The sequence below is a fragment of the Trachemys scripta genome, chromosome 8, assembly GCF_013100865.1.
Source record: "Trachemys scripta elegans isolate TJP31775 chromosome 8, CAS_Tse_1.0, whole genome shotgun sequence".
NCBI classification, from domain to species: domain Eukaryota; kingdom Metazoa; phylum Chordata; order Testudines; family Emydidae; genus Trachemys; species Trachemys scripta.
The window spans coordinates 71,388,711-71,405,862 of NC_048305.1; the positions used below are offsets into that span (position 1 = coordinate 71,388,711).

At 40.8% G+C, this 17,152-nt stretch overlaps 1 protein-coding gene across 2 annotated transcripts in view; it reads right to left on the reverse strand.

Annotated features, from left to right (window-relative positions):
• Positions 1 to 12,625: 12,625 nt before the first annotated feature.
• Positions 12,626 to 17,152, reverse strand: part of SLC35A3 (solute carrier family 35 member A3) — a 36,945-nt gene continuing 32,418 nt past the window's right edge. For both annotated transcript variants that reach the window (XM_034779535.1, XM_034779534.1), the window contains exons 7-8: positions 16,745 to 16,878; positions 12,626 to 13,296 (exon numbers count right to left, since the gene is read on the reverse strand). In XM_034779535.1, coding sequence (XP_034635426.1) covers positions 13,206 to 13,296; positions 16,745 to 16,878 — 225 coding nt within the window. In that variant the 3' untranslated portion in view covers positions 12,626 to 13,205. The remainder of the gene's footprint in view (positions 13,297 to 16,744; positions 16,879 to 17,152) is intronic.

Sequence of the window (17,152 nt, forward strand, 5' to 3'; positions counted from 1 at the left end):
AGAAATCTAATAACTTAGTGGTGTAGCCTGAGCTGACAACTTAAGTAAAAAGAATACTAAAAGATTTCCAGGGAGTTGATTCTGATGTCACATAGAATCATAGATGAGGTTTCTTCCAACCCTAATCATAGATGAGGTTATCTAGTTCAACCCCCTGCTCAAAGCAGGACCAACCCCAACCAAATCATCCCAGACAGGGCTTTGTCAAGCCAGGCCTTAAAAACCTCTAAGGATGGAGATTCCACTACCTCCCTAGGTAACCCATTCCAGTGCTTCACCACCCTCCCAGTGAACTAGTTTTTCCTAATATCCAACCTAGACCTCCCCCACTACAACTTGAGACCATTGCTTCTTGTTCTATCGTCTGCCACCACTGAGAACAGCTCAGGTCCATCCTCTTTGGAACCCCACTTAGGTAGTTGAAGGCTGCTATCAAATCCCCCCTCACTCTTCTCTTCTGCAGACTAAATAAGTCCAGTTCCCCTCTCTCAGCGTCTTCTTGTAAGTCATGTTCCCCAGCCCCCTAATCATTTTCATTGCCCTCCGCTGAACTCTCTCCAATTTGTCCACATCCTTTCGGGGGGAGGGGCAAAAATGGACGCAGTACTCCAGATATGGCCTCAGCAGTGCCGAATAGAGGGGAATAATCACTTCCCTCGATCTGCTGGCAATGCACCTACTAATGCAGCCCAATATGCCATTAGCCACCTTGGCAACAAGGGTACACTGTTGACTCATATCCAGCTTCTTGTCCACTGTAATCCCCAGGTCCTTTTCTGCAGAACTGCCGCTTAGCCAGCCTGTAGCAGTACAAGGGATTCTTCGGTCCAAAATTGTCTGCACTTGTCCTTGTTGAACCTCATCAGATTTCTTTTGGGCCAATCCTCCAATTTGTCAAGGTCACTCTGGACCCTATCCCTCTCCTCCAGCGTATTTACCTCTCCCCACATCTTAGTGTTATCTGTGAACTTGCGAAGAGTGCAATCCATCCCATCATCCAGATCAATTAATGAAGATGTTGAACAAAACTGGCCCCAGGATTGACCCCTGGAGTACTCCGCTTGATACCAGCTGCCACCTAGACATCGAGCCCTTGATCACTACCCATTGAGACCGACGATCTATCCACTTCATAGTCAATTCATCCAATCCATACTTTTTTAACTTGCAGGCAAGAATACTTGGGGAGACTGTATCAAAAGCTTTGCTAAAGTCAAGGAATAACACATCCACCACTTTCCCCATATCCACAGAGTCAGTTATCTCATCATAGAAGGCAATGAGGTTGGTCAGGCATGACTTGCCCTTGGTGAATCCATGTGGACTGTTCCTGATCACCTTCCTATCCTCCAAGTGCTTCAAAATTGATTCCTTGAGGACCTACTTCATGATTTTTCCAGGGACTGAGATGAGGTTGACTGGTCTGTAGTTCCCTGGATTCTCCTTCTTCCCTTTTTTAAAGGTGGGCACTGTATTTGCTTTTTTCCAATCATCCGGGACCTCCCCTAATAGCCACGAGTTTTCAAAGATAATGGCTCTGCAGTCACATCAGCCAATTCCCTCAGCACCCTCAGATCTGGACCCATGGACTTGTGCATGTCCAGCTTTTCTAAATAGTCCTTAACCTGTTCTTTCACCACTGAGGGTTGTTCACCTCTTCCCCCATACTGTGCTGTCCAGTGCAGCAGTCTGGGAGATGACCTTGTCTGTGAAGACCAAGGCAAAAAAAAATATTGAGTACTTCAGCTTTTTCCACATCCTCTGTCACTAGGTTGCCTCCCCCATTCAGTAAGTGTCCCACACTTTCCCTGACCTTCTTGCTAACATACCTGTAGAAACCCTTCTTGTTACGTTTCACATCCCTTGCAAGCTGCAACTCCAGTTGTGCTTTGGCCTTCCTGACACCCCTTCATGCTTGGGAAATATTTTTATACTCCTCCCTAGTCATCTGTCCAAGTTTCCACTTCTTGTAAGCCTTCTTTCTGTATTTAAGCTTACTAAAGATTTCTCTGTTAAGCCAAGCTGGTCGCCTGCCATATTTGTTATTCTTTCTGCACAGGGGGATGGTTTGTTCCTGAGCCCTCAATAAGGCTTCTTTTAAAACCAGCCAGCTCTCTTGGACTCCTTTCCCCATAATATTGGCCTCCCAGGGGATCCTGCCCATCAGTTCCCTGAGGCAGTCAGTCTGCTTTTCTGAAGTCCAGGGTCTGAAGTCCATCTTATATGACAGGGATAAATCATGAATGCAACTTGGGCATCAGTTGTGATATGGGCTGCAACTGCAATAAAAAATAAGGTATTCAAAACTTTAACAAATGGAGGAGGATGGGGGTGCCGAAGACACTCCTTGCCCGTGGTGCCATTTGGTCTAGGGTCAGCTCTGGTGTATATAATCAATAATAAATAAATGGTGTAGGGAAGAGAGAATCCTGATGAGCTTCAACATGGTATTAGTCTGATCGCTCGTGAGATTAGAAAACCTACAATTAAAGCTGTCCCCACTTTACTGTAATTTGATGCCATAAATAATTAGGCTTTTAAAGCTTTATTCTCCCTTTGATTTACAGAGGTAACTGCCATTAACAGTAATGGATCTAGTGTGTGTCACACACTAAAGGGAGATTATGGACTCCTTAAGTCTTTCCGATGGATCTCTTTACTTATCTGGAGAGTGAATGTTTGTTAGATGCTTTGGCTGTACAAAGAGATATAATCATGCCAAAGCACAGAGACACCTTCTGCCTTCCAGTGTGCCTGAATTCCACTACAAAAGATAAAAATAAGGAAGGAACCATTTTCGTTCATTTGTTGAAAAACTGCAAAATTTTTATCAAAATGAATGTTTTCATTTTGGTGGAAAATCCATTGTTTCAGTCTAATGTTTTAGTAAAAAAAAAAAAAAACCCACCAGCCGTAGTGCTGATTTTGATATAACGGTCCTCTTTGCTCACTTGCCGGACATATAAAGCATCCCAAACCTTTCTGGGGCACATGCATCATTACCCTGGATACCTTTTTATAAATAATTGATGTTGCAGTACCCTTTATGCAGTGAAGTATACAGTAGTTCCCCCTTGTAATTTTATCCCATCTAGTTTACGGGCGGTAGGTGCTATTTTTATTTCTATAAATGCCCAATCCTTTAAGCAAAACAAACAAAAACATATAGTACTCAGGGCCGGCTCCAGGCACCAGCTTGGCAAGCAGGTGCTTGGGGCGGCCACTCCGGAGAGGGGAAACAGGTCCAGCTATTCAGCGGCAATTCGGTGGATGGTCCCTCACTCTGGCTCGGAGCGAAGGATCTTCCACCGCATTGCCGCCGCAGATCGCGATCGTGGCTTTTTTTTTTTTGGCTACTTGGGGCGGCCAAAACCTGGAGCCTGCCCTGTTAGTACTAAGCTATTTACCTCAATAACAGCCCTTGTCAAAATATCCACAGTTCCAAAATCTCTGGTTGGTTTTAATTTTATTTTCTAATGCAGATGTTAGATGGCAATGGAAACTAGCCCGTCCATTTCCTTTGAGGAATTAAAGGAATAGTGTTGCTATTATTTCTTTCCAATAATCTTTTAGCTTGACATTGTCAGCAAGTTCAATGTAACCTGAAAACAAAAGCCCAAGGGTGTTGTTTCAAAAAGCCCCTTTTTCAGTATACACTTTTACCATTTGAAAACAGATCAGAATGAACTGGAATCTTGTATCAGTCTCAGCGTAGAGGGTTTTTTACCTAACATACGAAGGAATGCAACGTTTTCCTAAATACATTGGACGTCGCCAACTATGTAAGCTTCAGTCTGAACAAGTTCTGAAAAAAAGGTTGATGTAGCAACCTGCAAGTAATAGTCCTAAAATAAAGTAGAAATGTCAGATCATGAAAGGTTAATGAACATTGATCTAAGCCAGCATTCCCCTTTCTGTGGTCCATGGACCTCTGATTGTTCACAGAGACGTGCTGTGTTCCAAAGTAGCAGCAGCTCCTGGAGATGCTCTTCTGTGTTGAAAACTTGGGTTGACAATGTCTGTACTGTGACGTGCAATGCTGCATGTCTACTGATTCCAGTTCACGATGTCCTGCCAACTCAACCTGGCTGGCTTGGGGCTGGCTCAGATTTTGGCCAGAACTATTTGTCTCAAACTTATAAAGAGTTCAGTGCAATGTGCTAGACGCTCAATCACTGTACCCATGTGCAAGCTGGTGGGCTCTCTCACCAGCCAGGGAAGGATCAGTCCCATACCAGCAGCTGGTTCAGGCCCTTGCCACAGGGCACAATTTATTGGTTAAGCACGAACTTAGGTAAAATATCAAAATAAAGTAGTTCCTCTGCCCAACAATGCTACAGTTCCCAGAGGCTTTTCCTGGCCCCTCTGGGTCATTGCACTAACCCAGGAACTCCTGTGGGAGCCTTCCTGCTCCCTGCAGTTCTCATTTATCAGGCCATCTGGGAGGCAGCTAATAACTGGGTTCTTTCCCTTGCTCCTTGCAGTTCACTCCCTCAACGAAGCTCTTGGTAGTCCTTCAACAAGGCTACCAGCTGACCCCTAGTCCCACCGCCTCAGATTAATCACAGGCAAAGCTTGGTCCATCTCCCCATAAATGTCACTCTGTGCCAGCACACAAAATGACCAGAATGGGAAAGAAGAAAGCACTGTTCTCTTGGCCTTACTGATTATCATGAAAGGAAACAGCTGTCCATTAGAGAAAAATAAGACAAAAGCCAAAGGAGAGATCAAGTCATCCCCTAAATGATAACTGGGGACAAACACATTGCACTCTGTTCTAGAACTGTTGTACGCTTGGCTTCAATACTGCTTTTAAGATTAAAGGTTTGTCATAACTATAAAGGGAAGGGTAACAGCTGTCCTGTGTACAGTACTATAAAATCCCTCCTGGCCAGAGACTCCACAATCCTTTGCCCTGTAAAGGGTTAAGAAGCTCAGGTAACCTGACTGGCATCTGACCCAAAGGACCAATAAGGGGACAAGATACTTTCAAATCTTGGGGGGGGAAGGCTTTTGTTTGTGCTCTTTGTTTTTGGGAGTGCGTTCGCTCTTGGGACTGAGAGGGACCAGACATCAATCCAGGTTCTCCCCATCTTTCTAAACAAGTCTCTCATATTTCAAACTTGTAAGTAAAAAGCCAGGCAAGGCGTCTTAGTTTTACTTTGTTTTCTCAACTTGTAAATGTACCTTTTACTAGAGTGTTTATCTTTGTTTGCTGTACTTTGAACCTAAGACTAGAGGGGAGTCCTCTGAGCTTTTTAAGTTTGATTACCCTGTAAAGTTATTTTCCATACTGATTTTACAGAGATGATTTTTACCTTTTTCTTTAATTAAAAAACCTTCTTTTTAAGAACCTGATTGATTTTTCCTTGTTTTAGATCCAAGGGGGTTGGATCTGTATTCACCAGGAGTTGGTGGGAGGAAGGAGGGGGAATGGTTAATTTCTCCTTGTTTTAGATCCCAGGGGGGTTGGAACTGTATTCACCCGGAGTTGGTGGGAGGAAGGAGGGGAATGGTTAATTTCTCCTTGTTTTAAGATCCAAGGGGTTTGGATCTGTATTCACCAGGGAATTGGTGAAGGTCTCTCAAGGCTTCCCAGGGAGGGAATCCATTGGGATGGTGGCAGCGGACCAGAGCTAAGCTGGTAGTTAAGCTTAGAAGTTTTCATGCAGGCCCCTACATTTGTACCCTAAAGTTCAAAGTGGGGATACAGCCCTGACAAGGTTATTTTGCTGATTTCCTATCTTAAATTAATCTTCCCCTGTGCTGACTATTGACAGAATGGAAATGACTGCCTAGGAAGGAGTACTGCGGAAAGGGATCTGGGGGTCATAGTGGATCACAAGCTAAATATGAGTCAACAGTGTAACACTGTTGCAAAAAAAGCAAATATCATTCTGGGATGTATTAGCAGGAGTATTGTAAGCAAGACATGAGAAGTAATTCTTCCGCTCTACTCCACGCTGATTAGGCCCAACTGGAGTATTGTGTCCAGTTCTGGGCGCCACATTTCAGGAAAGATGTGGACAAATTGGAGAAAGTCCAGAGAAGATCAACAAAAATGTTTAAATGTCTAGAGAACATGACCTATGAGGGAAGATTGAAAAAATTGGGTTTATTTAGTCTGGAGAAGAGAAGACTGAGAGGGGACATGGTAACAGTTTTCAAGTACATAAAAGGTTGTTACAAGGAGGAGGGAGAAAAATATTTTTTCTTAGCCTCTGAGGATAGGACAAGAAGCAGTGGGCTTAAATTGCAGCAAGGGCAGTTTAGGTTGGACATTAGGAAAAACTTCCTGTCAGAGTGGTTAAGCACTGGAATAAATTGCCTAGGGAGGTTGTGGAATCTCCATCATTGGGGATTTTTAAGAGCAGATTGGACAAACACCTGTCAGGGATGGTCTAGATAATACTTAGTCCTGCCTTGAGTGCAGGGGACTGGACTAGATGACCTCTCAAGGTCCCTTCCAGTTATATGATTCTCCACTCTGTAATGGGAGCATGATGGATTTTATCCATGTGTTATATCCACATTGTTTTCAAATACTCCTCTAAGCCAAAAACTCTCCAGGTTTCAATTTATTTAGTTTGAAATGGTCCATTTGGGAGAAGGCACTAGGCAATTACTTGCTCACAGAAGGAAAAGTGTGAAAGTATTAAATAAAAAATGAAAAAAAAAATGCCAAAAATGGTTATTGAAATTTAAACCATTAATGTAGGTGTTTCAAAAGAGCCTAAGTGAGCTAAGTCAATGGGAGTTAGGAGCCTAATTCCCTAAGGCACCTTAGAAAATCCCCTCCACCACCCTTTTACTAGTTATGTATTATTATTCAAATAGCAGAAAACTGAAGCAAGCACTTTGCAGAAATCAAGACTCCTACATGGAAGGGCTTCTAATCTGACCAGATAAAGAGATCTGAGATGCAACAGAAATCAAAGTGGTTAACTGTGATGTCAACTCTTCTCTGAATGGAGAGTAAGGTTTCTAGGATCATGGAAGATGTGTTTTAAGGAAAGATGTGCAGAAAAGGGTAGAGACATACTGGGCAAGGAGAGGAAGGGAAGTTCCAGTAATAGGGAGCATCAGAGAAGATGGCACAGAGACAAGAGTAGGCAAAGGAAGCAAAGGGGACACTTAGTTGTGTGACTGAGATGGAGCACAAGAGGAGCATGGTGTGCACTGTCATCCTGCTGCTTAGTGAATTAATACATTATTAAATTTACAATTTTGCCACTCTAAGAGTGGCATTCCGGCTCCACCTCATAATTGCCTTCAGAAAAGATCAGGATTATTATGATTCTTGCCTCAGCCAGATTTGTAATACCGTAGACCTGCTTTCTGAGTGGCAGGTAGGGACCCTAGGTTTTTCAGAAGCCATGTGTGAGCAGACACCTTTCCAAAAGTGCTCCACAAACATGGATCTGGGGTTTGGCTTCATTGACAAAATAGCAATAAAATAATAACGATCAGACCTTTCTTCCAGCTTCGGCTGCTCTTAGAGTTCTTTCCTCAGGACCACGCAGCCGACACACCAGATTCTCCCTCCCCTACAGAACCACTCCCACTGTACTTCCATTACTAAGGGCTCTCCACACCCACAAAGCAGGACTTTAAAAAGAGATTTTAAGGCTAGAAATGTTGAATCTGAACTTTTGATGAGCTTAAACTTAACCCAGACTTGATGTCTCTGTCTGAACTTTTAATCAAAGCTCTGACCTGCGAACTACTCATGACACCCCCCTCCCCTTAAGTAGCCATCTCCCCTTTTCTCTTTCTGAATTTACATTTTAACCTGTTTTATCCTGTAGTATCTTGATTGATTAATAGATCATAATGGTCATGTATAATCACTTTGTTTACTTCTGTGTATAAATATTGATGCTCANTCATGTCTGGGGCCACTGGCCCCACTGATCAATTCCTCCCCCTCCCTCTCAGCACCCCCTCCCTCCTGCTGTTCTGAGGCATGAAGGAGGCACTGGGAGGGAGGGGGAGGAGCGGGGATGGGGCAACGCTTGGGGTATGGGGTGGAAATAGGCGGGGAAAAGGAGGGGCAGGGGTGGAACAGGGGCGGGAAGAGGTGGTACAGGGATGGGGCCTTGGTGGAAGAGGAGCAATGGGGGCGGGGCTGGGGGCTGAGCAGGGGTTAAGCACCCCCAGGGAAAATTAGAAGCCAAGCCAGAGGTCCATGAAAATTTTTAAATCAAAATGGGGGTCCTCGGATTGTTAAAGCTTGAGAACCAGTGGCATAACAAATGCCAGATTGATCTGTCAATTGAAAAACAGTTGAACAAAAAAAGCAAACCAATTAAATTCTTCTAAATTATACCCATGAAAATAAGTTTAAAACCACCAAACAATTACATGTTCCCCAAACCAAAGAAAGGACGTCTAAGTCAGTGGATCTTGACATTTCCAGGCTACTGTACCCCTTTTTCAGGAGTCTGTTTGTCTTGTGTACCCCCATGTTTTACCTGAGTTGAAAAGTACTTGCTTACAAAATCAAACATAAAAATGCAAATATGTCACAGCAAACTATTACTGAAAAATTGCTTACTTTCTCATTTTTATCATGAAATATAAATATTGCACTTACGTTTCAGTGTATAATATACAGAGCAGTTTAAACAAGTGATTGTATGAAATTTCAGTTTGTATTGACTTCGCTAGTGCTTTTTATGTAGCCTGTTGTAAAACTAGGCAAATACCTAGGTGAGTTGATGTACTCCCTGGAAGGCCTCTGCGTAGCCCCAGGTGTCCACGTACCCCTGGTTGAGAACCACTGGTCTAAGTAACTGAAAAGCAAGTATAATGCCAAAACACAAGATCCATTTCATGAAGAGAAAGGAAACAAAAAGATAAAAAACACAGGACACAAGTTATTTTATAAAATTAAGAACTAGAACACTAATCTAACGATCTACCCACAGGTTTCAAAATTCTTGGTGACAGAGCAACTGTGTTGTACTTTGTCAAAAACAAATAAGTTTAATAAAGCTACAAGCAAACTTATTTGAATTCTCTGTGATAGAGCAGTTTTAATGGGCACTTGTGGATAGATTATGTCAATTTGTGAAGAAAATATTTTTTTTACCTCATGTTTTTCCCACCACTGAATTGCTGGTTTATTTAACTTGCAGGATAAATTCCATATATCAGTCGTTTTAAGCTATGATGCTTTTATTTTGTTCTAGCTGGCCTGACAGTTTACTGTTGCTGCACATGCTAGAGGTCCTAAGGTGATTTCCAAATACAGTATTAAATAAAATACTAGTAATTCCATAATGTGTGCCTTTCAAAAAACAAATGATCACACATTCATGTTGTTGTAAATGAATACTATGCTGTCACTTTATAAATATTAAAATAAAAGCTTGGTACTAAGTATACATAAGCTACCACATATCTATTCAAGTGACATCATCATAGGACCCAATCACATCAGCCATGCCATCAGGGGCTCATTCACCTGCACATCTACCAATGTGATATATGCCATCATGTGCCAGCAATGCCCCTCTGCCATGTACATTGGCCAAACCGGACAGTCTCTACGCAAAAGAATTAATGGACACAAATCTGACATCAGGAATCATAACATTCAAAAACCAGTAGGAGAACACTTTAACCTGTCTGGTCACTCAATGACAGACCTGCGGGAGGCAATTTTGCAATAGAAAAGCTTCAGAAACAGACTCCAACAAGAAACTGCTGAGCTTGAATTGATATGCAAACTAGATACAATCAATTTAGGCTTGACTAGAGACTGGGAATGGCTGAGCCATTACAAACATTGAATCTATCTCCCCATGTAAGTATTCTCACACTTCTTATCAAACTGTCTGTACTGGGCTATCTTGATTATCACTTCAAAAGTTTTTTTTCTCTTACTTAATTGGTCTCTCAGAGTTGGTAAGACAACTCCCACCTTTTCATGCTCTCTGTATATGTATATATATCTCCTCAATATATGTTCCATTCTATGCATCCGAAGAAGTGGGCTGTAGCCCACAAAAGCTTATGCTCAAATAAATTGGTTAGTCTCTAAGGTGCCACAAGTACTCCTGTTCTATAAGCTACCTAAATATACAAACTAAATTAATCAATCAACTATTCTAAAGAATGAAAAGATGGGTCAGAGTCTGTCTTAGACCTGGAAAGCTAGTCTGTGTGCTAAAAATTAGCTTTGGGATACATGTAAAGCACACCATGTCCCTGCTACATTCCAGGCTTCTGAATGCTCTGCAATGGCCATGGTTCTGCAATTCCTGTACTTTCTCCACAGGAATGGATGGCCAGTGGATCCACAGTTGCATGTCATCCTACCTGGCTCTGAAACTATTCCTGTGAGAAAGTGTAACTGTGCCCTCCAGACAGCATTGCTTCACACACGAGATGCAGACAACCTGTGTAACCTCAGAAAATCCTCCCCTATTCCTTTCCACAGCAACCACATTAGTTCCATGTATCTCAGGAACAGGATATGCACCTTAATGCAGCAGAGAGATGTTTTCCAAAGCCTGGAGGTGACCTATTTTATTCACAGTGTCAAATGTGTCTGTTCCTCCCTTTAAACTGATGCTTGTTGCGATATTGGTCCAGCCCTGGGTGAAAGAGCAAGACTGGATTTCTTACAACAGACCCTGCCAATCACTGTCGGTATGACAACGCAGTGCCTTTTGACTCCAGTTCCTCCCCCAATACACTTTCCCTTGCTTTTCTTCAAATTGAAAGAAGTTTCTCAATGGATTCTCAACAGTAGTCACTTGCTAATTACAACTGCTATAAATATCATGAAATTGAGGATATTATTGTCCTGGCCAAGTTCCAATTCAGGTAACTGTATTCCAACTACATAAATTTCTTATGTGATTTCAAGAAGATAAGGCATCCTTCACTTCCTGTCCTAAACTGCTATGTAAGTATTGCTGTGCACGGTTAGTTACCACCCTTTACCTTAGCAGTGTATTTCAGTGAAGAGATCCAGTTTGTAAATCACTTTATGATAAACTATAAGATAGGTTTTGAAGGTATGATATTCCTTGATCTGGAGATCAGAGAGCATAACAATTATCCATAGATCTTAGAGCCGATAGTATCTCTAGTTCAACCACTTGCATACATTTTGGGAGTCCTCTATTCCAGGGGTTCTCAAACTGGGGGTCAGGACCCCTCCGGGGGTCGCAAGATTATTCCATGGGGAGTCGCAAGCTGTCAATCTCCACCCCAAACCTCGCTTTGCCTTCAGCATTTATAATGGTGTTAAATATATAAAAAAGTATTTTTAATTTATAAGGGGGGGTTGCACTCAGAGACTTGCTATGTGAAAGGTGTCACCAGTAAAAAAGTTTGAGAGCCGCTGCTCTATTCTATTTCCCTAGTAGTAAATACAAAAGTTCGATTAAAGTCAAATCCATATCATTACCTAGAAAAAAAGCATTATTCTTACCTGCTGGAAATAAGAATGATTTTTGCCCTCTCCATTATAATAGTTTACTTTAAAATCTCATGGCATTTTACAGCATTTTCTGTGAAATTCTCTATTAGTCCATCACTAAAACATTTTGGAAAACTGGTTGCAATACTTTGGTAAACATTTTTAAAAACTCTTCTGTCATAACTATTTTAAAATCTGCTGACCCGTACATGTGTGACATTAAATACTTTGATTTTCACTATCTGTGATGCTACAGGTAAGGGACTGTCAACATTTCTATTAAAAATTTATACTTTCACAAGTATAATACTTAGATGAGGAGTCACTCCACATTAATACTTGTCATAAGAGATCTTATGAAAACAATTTATTTTTAAGCCCTTGGGGGGGGACTTGGAGGGGGGAACAGTATGAGTGGAACAAACAGGTATATGTAAATAATTTAGCAAGAGATTTGTCCATAACATGGTCTAATTGTTTTTGGTATTTTTAGGTAAAAAAGGATAATATATGTTATTTATCTATCACCCAATAACTATTCCCCGGGATTTTCTTGTTTACTATAATTAGCATGTTTCCTAATTATGTAATTCTAACACTAGACTGAATAGCTACAGAAGACTCATTTAGTCTATTGATTCAGACACACCGGAAACAAAAAAAATCTCTAAGCAAGTCATTATATACAAATGTACTGAAATAGCCTTGGAGGAGTTCTTATGAGTTAACACCGATTTAAAAAAACCTTTGTAATATGGTACATTACAGTATATACATTATATACCATAATGGATCCAAAACAAGTTGTAAAAGATAACAATAATTTAAAACATTTATTTGTTAAGGTTTAAAAAAAAATTTAAAAAATCACAATTTAAAAAAAAATCTCCAAAGGAAACAAACCATAAAAGCTACTTTAAGGTAATACTAAGAAGTTGATTTATATCAATAGGGATAAAGGAATGAATGTTATCCAAGCAAGCACTCCATCTTTAACACCAATGCTATTGTGCCGGGTAATTGCTGGAATCTATGGTGTGTGTTCATGTAGAGTTATTAGATTGCTTATAATACTAGTGACCACCTTAGTTAAGGTTGGAATGTATAGCCCTAACTGAATTTCTTTCTTTTACAGATTTAGGTCAGAACCTTGACCTTATAAGAACTTTATATAGTTAAGCAACAGAATTCAGATTTCTGTTTATTAAAATCAGCCTTCCATAAATATAAAAATCTTGGATATGTGTGAAAATGTCTTTCAATCACAGTCTTCACAGCTTTAATAAGGAACCCCTAATCAAAACCATTATATTCAATTTGATCTCTATAGACAAACAGTTAAAAACATTTACTAACATTAAATATAATCAATTTGCAAAAACAGATACAGTCTGACAAATATTGTCATGTGCTCTTGCAAAGAGTGCATAGGATATATTTCTGCAGCAATCAAAACAGTAAAATCATCTAATATTAACTCAAGTTCAAGCTGTAAACATTCCTAATTGTAGTTACTTGGAAACTTTTGTTCCTTTCAAGTTTTTATTAGCAACTTGCACTAGGCTTTCCCCTTTAATTTTTTTCATCAGCTTTACATACATTATTTTCTGTCTTTAAAACCTTTGGTTCTCCAAAACCATTAACATGTTCTTGCTCAGATTCAGTGTAGTGATCCTTTCCTTCCAGTGCATGATGAAATCTTCCATACAGAATTCTTGTTGAGGTCCCTAATGCACAGTCTTGAGAAACAGGCTGATAACGAAATCTGCTATGCCTTGATAGGATTTCCTGCAGGTTTTGGATCATAACCATATAGGAATGTAGCTGCTATCACAAGAATGGCTCCAAAGAAAAAGACACTGAATGGAACAGGTGGGGGGAGGGGGGGGAGGAAAGTAACCCTTTTCAGTCAGTACAATTGTATTTATGTTATCTAGTCAGAAGAAATGACATTCATTCTCTACATTATTTCTAGTGGGGGAAAATATGTTTCTTCAATTTGTAATGAACTGGCAACTTACTCATCTATTATTTTTAAACTATGAGAATAGGGAGAGATGGAAAGGAACTAAGAAGCCTGAACCTATCAACAGTGAAGTCAAAAACATGATATTTCACTGAAGTATGCCAAAGATTAAACAGTATTGTCTTTTCATGAAGCAATTGCCAAAGGATAATCAGTCTAGCTGCATATTCTTAGTCCCTTTTGTCTCCCCATCTACAATACATAAGCATGCAAAACTAACCACAGTAGTTATATTTGTTTGCTGTCCAACCATGTTTTAACATAGTTTTGCCAGTCCTTGTGCAATGTGTCAAACAGTGTTAAAGTTTTTCTGTATTAGAGACCTAAGCTAGGATATGTTTATTTTAAACCCTGTTATGGGAGACAATGTGCCGAATCATATCAGAACACAGATGAGCAGCAACCAGATTGTTGTTGTTACATTTAAACTGGCTCTTGGGTAGATAGGGGTTAACTGTTGTAATATGGTGTTTATGTAAACATACCCACTATATATTTTATATTACATATACATACAGACAGACATCTTTTTTATGAAGTACTGGTACTCAAATACTATAGGGAGACTTTACAATTTTCTAGATAGAGAAACGTTTGAAATGCAGTATCTAAGCTCAAAGATAGTATATAAATATTTAAAAAACATTACCTTGGAGATGTGTAAAGTTTTGATAATATGTTCAGAAAAATCAAATTATGTAGTATTTTGGCAGTGCACTTCAAATTACAGTGGTGCACTACATTACAGTCCAGCTAATAATTTATTTAGCCTGCTGATAGGCATACACAGTTATGTACTTTACACCATTATCCCACTTAGAAATGTTCACAGAAAATGGAGAAACCACCTAAAAATTTCTCTTCAGAGATGTATAGTATTTGGCACCCAACCAGCAACATAATAAAGACAAACACTGGCTTACAACTGAAGTTTTGAATCCTGCTTATGGGCTGAATTGCATTTAATTATTTACTCAAGTTTCCATTATAAACCACATTTGTCAGGATCTGATAAGTTAACTATTAAAATGTATTTCTGGCTGAAACTTAACATATCAGTCCTCTGACTACATTTTAAAATTTGTTTTTATTTGGTAAAATAAGTGTCAGCTTCTTATAAATTGATAGCAAAACTCTAAAATGTGCAAGAGTTTGGTTTGGTTGTTTGTTTTTTGTGGCCTTATAATTGCCTTATTTCATTTTTAGACATTTTGGAAAATATTAACAACAGAATGCAACTTACCTTTTTAAACATTACAAATAATTCTAGTTTGCTTTGGAAAGAAACTTCTGCACATCGCAAACAACTACTTTTCAAAACTATTTTCCACTCAGAATCTTTAGTCCATTCTGAATAATGTAGATCCATTACAAATATGTGCAAAGTCCCATTAACTTAACTGAAATTTGGCGGAATATTGCCACAATGATGTGTTGCAGTATTAAAAGCCATTATAGCACAATTTATCAATGTACAAGAAGGGCAGTATACAAGACCTTACAAAATCTGAAGAATCATAAGGTCAAATTACATTGTATTAAGTCTAGAGGGTCTTGGAATTTGTGTCTTTTTTTAAATAAAATTCTGCATTAAAACACACAATATTGTTTTTGGGAAAAAAATAATCAACAAACAAAAAGAAACTCAGGAGACCTGGATTATTCCTGGCTCTGCCACTGGCCTTGGGTAAGTCATTTCACCATCCCATGTCCCAGGTTCCCCATCTGTATAATGGGGATAATGGTACTTACCTCCTTTGTAAAGCACTATGTAAGAACTAGGTATTATTACTAAACCATGACTCATCTTATCCCAAGGAACATGAGATATAGCCAATGAAGGGGGGAGGACAGGTAATACTGTTGTGACAATCTTGGGGATTGGTATGCTGCTCTAAAGGGGAACAAAAGCGACACCGAGCATGGAGAGGCAACAGTAGTCAGTCTGAAGAACCGGGGAGAGTGAAGAACCGCCATCGAGGAGCACAGTTTGGACATTGGTGCTGCAATGCACAGAGCAGGGGTCGGCAACGTTCGGCACGCGGCTCGCCAAGGTAAGCACCCAGGTGGGCCGGGCCAGTTTTATTTACCTGCTGACACGGCAGGTTCGGTCGATCGCGGCCCCCACTGGCCATGGTTCGCCGTCCCGGGCCAATGGGGGCGGCGAGAAGCCGCGGCCAACACATCGCTCGCTTGCACTGCTTCTTGACTCCCCCATTGGCCTGGGACAGTGAACCGCGGCCAGTGGGGGCCGCGATTGGCCGAACCTGATGCGTCAGCAGGTAAATAAAACTGGTCCGGCCCGCCAGGGTGCTTACCCTGGCGAGCAGCGTGCCGAACGTTGCTGACCCCTGGCATATAGGCTACTAAGTTCAGAGAAGTCCCAGGCCCTGGAGAAAAGTAAGCAGTAGAAGTAAAGTGTAAAATTGGGAATGGGGAAAGGACAGACATTTTGGAGGGATAAGATAAAAACTGAGGACCTGGTGGGATAGAACCAGCTAAAGAGAAAAACAAACAAAAAAGTGGAACAAGATAAAGATAAGATAAAGAAAGGACAAACTAAAAAAAGGGGGTGGGAGGACAGGCAGAGAGAAACCACATACATGAACAAAGGTTTGGGGATGCTGAAATAACAGGGGGTGGCAAACAGGCAAGAGAGAGGAAGGAAAAGAGCAAGCTAAAAAGCATGTGGGTTGGGAATTGGGAGCAATCAGGGCAGAGTACTTCGAGAAAAACAGAAGAAGGAAGTTCATTTCTACCAGGGCCAGCTCCAGGGATTTTGCTGCCCCAAGCGGCGGGGGGTGGGAGGTGGGGGGGCAGGGCGGAGGGGAAAGCGGCGATCGGCGGCAGCTCTACCGTGCCGCTTAATTCCTCAGCGGCAATTCGGCGGCAGGTCCTTCCCTCAGAGAGGGACTGAGGGACCCGTCGCTGAATTGCCGCCGAAGATCCGGACGTGCCGCCCCTCTCCGTTGGCCGCTCCAAGCACCTGCTTGCTGGGCTGGTGCCGGCCCTGATTTCTACATCACTTCCTGGGCTCTGGTTGGAGAGCTCTCAGAGAAAACATAATATTGTCACCTATACTTCAATACTTGAGCAAAATGTAATGAACTATCATGTTATTAAATGAAGTTCAGAATCCTTAACTCTGTATTTTATCTTAGGAATCCATCTAATCCCTTCAAAAATAATTTCAACCATTCTTCTATATATACCAATATTCACTAAGTACCTAATTTTTCAGCAACTTTTATATTCACGTATGCATGGACAATAACGCTCACCTGGTTGGGACAAAATCTTGCAGCCAGAAATAGGAGATCAATGTTGACAATATAATTGACAAAGATGTTGCAAATCCTTTTAAAATATTGTCTGCATATTTTATAACAGCAGCAATCACAAGGCCCCCCAGTGCCTGCAAAAAGTTTGAAACACATTTAAGATTCGCACATATTTTAGATATTTTTTAAAATGAGAGATATGGCAAACACAGGCCTATCTTCAGATTATTGTATTTAAAGTTATGAAATGTTAATCAGTGTGTTTGAGCACTGAAAATATGAAAATTTCAAAGACCATTATAATGAGATGGGCAAGAAGATATGAGCCAGTGGAATATTTATAGACCTTTGTATCAATACATGCTATATGTATTTGTATGTTCCTAACTCATGGGGGGGGGGGGGGGG